The following is a 6,564-nucleotide window of genomic DNA, read 5'->3' as shown; positions in this document are numbered from 1 at the left end:
ATTAGCAATCATTTTCTGTTAACTTCTGAAGTTTAAAAACTCCACTGGCTTTTACATACAAAAACATTTGCTCTCTGCGTCATTCAGCACTGAGTTGCTCACCACCTCTTTAATCATTGTCTCTAATGGCGGCCATTTCTTTATCCAGTACAGTTCTTCCCTTCTCGAAACTCAACTTATCAGCCCACAAAGCACACCCCTTTGGAAGCTCAAACCCATCAAAACTCACCCTTTCGATCTCCACCGTCGCCCCCAGAGTCCTCCACTCAAAAGCCACCGACTCCTTCACCTCCATCATCGCCGAGCTCGAAAAAGAAAGAGCCCAGAACCAAAATGAACGGAAGACCGACAGCAACAGTACCACTCACGAAAACGAGCGTCGTTTATCCGATACTTGGCGGGAACTCCACGGCCAAGACGACTGGGTCGGGTTACTCGACCCGATGGACCCGCTCCTCCGATCGGAGCTCATCCGCTACGGCGAGATGGCCCAGGCCTGCTACGACGCCTTCGACTTCGACCCCTTCTCCAAGTACTGCGGCAGCTGCCGCTTCACGCGCCGCGACTTCTTCGAGTCCCTCGGCATGGCCCACCACGGCTACCACGTCTCGCGCTACATCTACGCCACGTCCAACATCAACCTCCCCAACTTCTTCAAGAAGTCACGCTGGCCGAAAGTCTGGAGCAAAAACGCCAACTGGATCGGATACGTCGCCGTTTCAGACGACGAGACGACAGCCCGCTTGGGCCGCCGCGACATCAGCATCGCATGGCGGGGCACCGTCACCCGCCTCGAATGGATCGTGGACTTAATGGACTTTCTAAAGCCGGTTTCCTCGAACCGGATACCTTGCCCGGATCCCACCGTGAAAGTCGAATCCGGGTTTCTGGACCTTTACACCGATAAAGACGAGGCGTGCCGATTTTGTCAATACTCGGCGAGGGAGCAGATTTTAACAGAGATGAAGCGGTTGGTTGAGAAATACTCGGACGAGGAACTGAGCATCACGATTACCGGGCACAGCCTCGGGAGCGCGTTGGCAATTTTGAGCGCGTACGATATAACGGAAACGGGTTTGAACGTTACGTCAGACGGGCGTGGCGTGCCCGTATCCGTATTGTCGTTTGCGGGTCCTCGGGTCGGGAACGTTCGGTTTAAGGAGCGGCTCGAGTCGCTGGGGATTAAGGTGTTGAGAGTGGTGAACGTTCACGATGTGGTCCCTAAGTCGCCCGGGCTGTTCTTTAACGAACACGTGGCGCCGATGGTTATGAAGTTGGTCGAGGGCTTGCCGTGGAGCTACACGCACGTCGGGGTGCAACTCGAGTTGGATCACAAAAACTCGCCCTTTTTGAAGCCAACCAATGACCCCGTTGGCGCGCATAATTTGGAGGCTCACTTGCATTTGCTCGACGGGTTAGTAAAAATTGATCAACAATGATATAATGTGAACATATTATATCTTCTGGTTGACGATTTAGGCAAATTACAAATTTACATTGCTCTTCGGACTTATTAGGACCACCTACAAAATAAAATTAGAAGATATGAGTGGAGAAAACAACGGTGTGAAAATTACATGAATAATTGCGATAAAAACAAGCAGAAGAGCGCAAACAGAGAAAACGACAGTGTGAAAATCACGACGACGAGGAGAAAACAATAAGTATCCACCATGTGAATAGCTGTTCTTTGTTGACTGTGTTTAGTGCATGCCATAAACAATGATTAATCAACACTCATTTAATTAATTAACTGTTGTTAATTTGATTACGTAATTTTTCATGCAGGTACCATGGAAAAGGGCACAGATTTGTGCTAGCCAGCGGAAGAGACCCAGCATTAGTGAACAAAGCCTGTGATTTTCTGAAAGATCATTACTTGGTTCCACCTTACTGGAGGCAGGACGAGAACAAGGGCATGGTGAGGAGCAAGGACGGCCGTTGGATCCAGCCCGAACGCCCGAAACTCGACGACGATCATCACCCCGAAGACATACACCACCTTGTCAAGCAATTAGGCCTTGCGTCTGACCATTAATTAGCAATTAGTAATCCGATCTTCTTCATCTGTATAGTAGGGTTTATATGAAGATTGTTAATGTTTGGTTTTTAGCGAAAAAATGTAATAAAACGTAAGAGTGCTGTTACGGTGCACGAAATATCTATTTACATACCATTTCGTCAATAATAATCTCAAAAGAAAAAAGAACCATTGCTGTAGTAGTGTTCTCGATATCATTTCAATATTTTGTTACTATAATGATGAGTACTACAAAAGCAGTTTCAGTCATTTTAAAAAACTTTCAAACGAGTCCTATATTTCAAGTAGCTTACGAAGCAAGAAACTATGCAAAGGATTTGAGAGTCATCAAGAGCAATTATCCATGCATCCTCAATTTCATTTTAAATGCCCCTATTTTCCAATTCCAATACCGCTTTTATAAAAAGAAAAAAGAGTTATGCTATCACAATTCACAGGCTTAGGATATAGATCATAAATAAATTTAGGGTAAATTACGTAATACTTCATCAGGTTTGAGGTATACTACAACCTATTACAACATCTTTAAAACATTTCACTTTCATACATCACCTACTATTTTATTTCAAAATAATACATCCGTTACATTTTCCATCCATTAATCCGTTAAGCGTTGATGTGCCTACCACATTTGTACCATGTGGCAAAAAAAAAAAGTTTTAACTTTTTTTTTAAAACCTGAATCTTCTAAATAAAAAAAACCAAAAACAAAAGCTGAAACACACCTACCCGCAACCCCCAAACCCAAAAACCTTATCCCCCCCATGACCCACGCAGATGCACCTCCCTCCCCTTCCTCCTCTTCTCTTCTCCCCCATCTTCATCTTCTTCCCCCTACAACCCAGGAAAAAAAAAAACCCATTCAGTTTGTCTTCCCCCCTCCTCCTCCCCTCTCTTCTCCCCCCATATTCATCTTCTTCCCCGATCCCTACCTTTAACCCAGGAAAAAAAAAAAACCCAGATCCCGTCTACGCCGCCATCACCGGATTCGTGAGGTGAAAATGGGAGGAATGAGTGTGGATTTAAGGAATGGGGTGTGTAGATGAGGGAAGAGGGTGGGTGCGAAGAGAGGGTAGGTGCGGGTGTGAGGGGAAAATGGGTGAGGGTGAAGAGGAGAAAGGGCTCGGGGAAGGTGGGGTGGGGTGGATTTTTGGATGGGAGGGGAGGTGAAGAGGGTGGAGGAGAGGGAGGTGGTTGGGAGGATTGGGAGGGAGAAGAGGGGTGGGGAGAGGTTTGAGGGTGGGTTATGCGTTTTCTAAGTTTTTTTTTTTAATTTTTAAGAAGATTCAGGGTTTTTTTGTTTTTAATCAAAAAATTATTATTTTTGCCACGTAGCACAAATGTGGCAGCCACGTCAGCGCTTAACGGATCAATTGAAGGAAGATGTAACGAAAGTATTATTTTGAAATAAAATAGTATATGAGGTATGAAAGTGAAATATTTTAAATATGTTGTATGAAGTTGTAATAGACCTCAAATCTGAGGAGATATTATGTAATTTACCCATAAATTTACTTATTATGATACAAGTGAATTGGTATTACTATATGATGATTTAACGATTTTTTGGTAGGCCAAAAGTTGAAGCTACAAGTATAAAGCCCAAATTCCTACTAGCTGAGGCCCTTGCCTCCAACTCCAAACCCAACGCCGCCCCCCCCCCCCCCCCCCCAAAACCCTTGTCTCTCGTTTCACTCGAAAGCTTAGCTCTGTTCTCTGCAACCGGTGCTCTCTGCCGTTCCGCGCCGCCGAAGCTCACCGTCTTCCAAAAGACTTCATCATCGTGGTAAATTGTTTTTCTTATTGGGTGTTTGTTCTCGGTTCCGTTTCTGGCTGAAATTAAATTTATTTTTTCCTTATTTTTGGCTTTTTTTTTCATTTTATTTTATTTTGTTTTTGTTTAATTTCTTAAGCTTTGTTTGTATTTCCTTTTGCAATTTTTCAATTTGACTGTTGATATGCATAGATTTTCTGGGTTTTTATGTATTTTTTGAGTTTATTTGCTTACAACTTGGAGGAGTTTGCTGATAAAAATAATTTTGGGGCAAGGGTTTTGTAATCCTGCACCCGAAGCTCTGTTCGAACTCTGCTCCCCCAATATTGCTCGTATAAAAAATCGTAGTTTCGGAACTTGTCCTGGTTGCCAAGATGAGATTTTGAATAGTTTGGTCATTCATAGTACGAATTGTATTACCTCAGCGAACGTTTTGGAAGCTGTTTTGGCTGTTACTATTAGATTACGTGACCCGGGTTTCACTGAATTTGCAGAATCAGAGACGAATTGTTGTTGCGAAAAGATGAGTTTAATATCGCAGAATGTTCCTTCCGGTTTTAAAGCCAACAAGGCTAAAAGGGATGATGATGGCGCTGACGAGCCTTTGTTTCTGCAAGGAGATGAAGACAATGGGGATGGAGAAGCGATGGGTTTGGATATTATGAGGACGAAGAAAAGAAAGAAAGCGCGTAAGGAAGATGATGAGAAATTGGTGGTGGAACAAAAAGAAAAGGAGCAGCTGGAGGACTCATTGTTTGGCGCCATTAATTCCCCACTTGAGTTTGGGAAGGAGGATGAGGAGGAGGTCGGAGATGGAGCGGATTTGTTCTTTGTGGACCGTTCTGCCAATGGTGTGCGTTCGGTTGATGAAGAGGATGGAGAGTTATCAGAAGAGGAGACTCAGGAAAGGAAACCTGTGTGGGTGGACGAGGAAGAGGAGAAGGCCAAAATAAATATTGCTAAAGTTAATAGGTTAAGGAAGCTGAGGAAGGAGGAGGAGGAGAGTTTGATTTCGGGTTCAGATTATGTGTCGAGATTGAGGGCTCAGCACGCTAAGCTGAACCCAGGCACAGAATGGGCTCAACTTGATCGACAGTTGCGGGAGAGTATTTATTCTGATGATGAATCATCCGATGAACAGAATCAGGTAGCAGTGGCCCGTGGCTACAAAGGTGTAGACACTGTTGATGATCTCCTTCGAACGAATGAGGATCTTGTTGTGAAGAGCAGTTCAAAGTTATTACCTGGACTTCTTCAATATTCAGCACTTCTAAATGCAAATGCAGAGGAACCTTCAAATGGACCGATAAACTCAGTGCAGTTCCATAGAAACGGGCAGTTACTTCTTGCTGCTGGGTTGGATAGAAGGCTTAGGTTTTTTCAAATTGATGGCAAGCGAAATACTAAAATAGAAAGCATCTTCCTTGATGACTGTCCCATTCGAAAGGCGTCTTTTTTGCCTGATGGGTCGCAGGTTATTATTGCTGGAAGGAGGAACTTCTTTTACAGCTTTGATTTAGTGAAGGCAAAAGTAGATAAAATTGGTCCCCTGGTTGGTAGAGAGGAGAAAAGCTTGGAATGTTTTGAAGTTTCCCCTGATTCTAGTACAATTGCCTGTGTGGGCAATGAAGGCTATATCCTGTTGGTGTCCTCAAAAACGAAGGAATTGATCCAAACACTGAAGATGAATGGAACTGTTCGTTCTTTAGCTTTTACCAATGATGGGAAACAACTGTTGAGCTCCGGCGGAGATGGACAGGTCTACCACTGGGATCTGAGAACTGGAGCTTGCATCCATAAGGCTGTTGATGAAGGTTGCATAAATGGTACATCTCTCTGTACATCTCCAACCGGAACATTGTTTGCTGCTGGTTCAGACAGCGGGATTGTCAACATTTACAATAGAGAGGAGTTTTTGGGGGGAAAGAGAAAACCCATCAAGACCATCGAGAATCTTACAACGAAAGTAGACTTTCTCAAGTTCAATGGCGATGCTCAAATACTGGCCATTTGTTCGAGCATGAAGAAGGATAGCTTGAAGTTGATACATGTTCCATCATTTACTGTTTTCTCCAACTGGCCTCCGCCGAGAAGGTCCATACATTATCCCCGCTGTTTGGATTTCAGTCCCGGTGGAGGTTTCATGGCTGTGGGAAATGCTGCTGGAAAAGTGTTGTTGTACAAGTTGCATCACTACCATCACGCATAGAAGGAATGCTAAGAAAGCCAGTATATGGTCACCAGGATCTTGTTTCCTTCGTTTCAGAAGATTCGTTGCCCGTTCAACGACAATCTGATTGTATCATCCGCTGTATCAATGCAGAAATGTTTTGCAGTTTTTGACCGTTTATTTCTGTTCGAACTTCGAATGTGTTGCACCAAACTTTAATTGAAAATTTTGAATCATTTCTATGCCCATCGTAGTTGTTTTTTTTTATCTCTGTCAGAAATTTGTGCACACATATATTCCGAGTCAAAGTGAAATAATGCATTTATTTATAAGAAAACTAGTTAGACATTAAATAAATAATTTTTATTTTGCATTTATTTTTTCAATAAATTGTAAAAGACTTGTTGGATACTTGGATGAATACTCATTATATGAATTTCTTTTTTGGTTCTACCTCCTATTTTTTATGAAGAGAATGAATCTTTTTATCGAAGGATCAGAAGGAAAAAAAAAGGGTCCGGACCTCAATTTACATGTAATTCTATTTTATAATTTATGTATCCGAATTCAAGTATGTAT

At 43.0% G+C, this 6,564-nt stretch overlaps 2 protein-coding genes across 3 annotated transcripts; both read left to right on the top strand.

Moving 5' to 3' along the window:
* LOC103435683 (phospholipase A1-Igamma1, chloroplastic-like) lies at positions 1-2,220 on the top strand. The gene is made up of 2 exons (XM_008374085.4): positions 1-1,414; positions 1,789-2,220. Exons 1-2 carry the CDS (start codon positions 126-128, stop codon positions 2,036-2,038), a joined length of 1,539 nt encoding a protein of 512 aa, XP_008372307.2. The 5' UTR covers positions 1-125; the 3' UTR covers positions 2,039-2,220.
* A 1,082-nt stretch (positions 2,221-3,302) lies between these two features.
* LOC103435684 (U3 small nucleolar RNA-associated protein 18 homolog) lies at positions 3,303-6,231 on the top strand. Of its 2 annotated transcripts, XM_008374086.4 has the most exons (3): positions 3,303-3,465; positions 3,615-3,827; positions 4,310-6,231. In XM_008374086.4, the coding sequence occupies exon 3, from the start codon at positions 4,339-4,341 to the stop codon at positions 6,022-6,024; it is 1,686 nt and encodes a 561-aa protein (XP_008372308.2). In that variant the 5' UTR covers positions 3,303-3,465; positions 3,615-3,827; positions 4,310-4,338; the 3' UTR covers positions 6,025-6,231. The 2 variants fall into 2 exon arrangements, with proteins under 2 accessions (XP_008372308.2, XP_070677234.1); XM_070821133.1 differs by lacking the exon at positions 3,303-3,465 and having other exon boundaries at positions 3,755-3,827; positions 4,091-6,231.
* Positions 6,232-6,564: the final 333 nt, after the last annotated feature.

This window comes from Malus domestica, chromosome 05 (assembly GCF_042453785.1).
Source record: "Malus domestica chromosome 05, GDT2T_hap1".
In the NCBI taxonomy this organism is placed as follows: Eukaryota; Viridiplantae; Streptophyta; class Magnoliopsida; order Rosales; family Rosaceae; genus Malus; species Malus domestica.
Note: the sequence above shows the minus strand (reverse complement) of the source record. Positions and strands in the feature narration are given on the sequence as shown.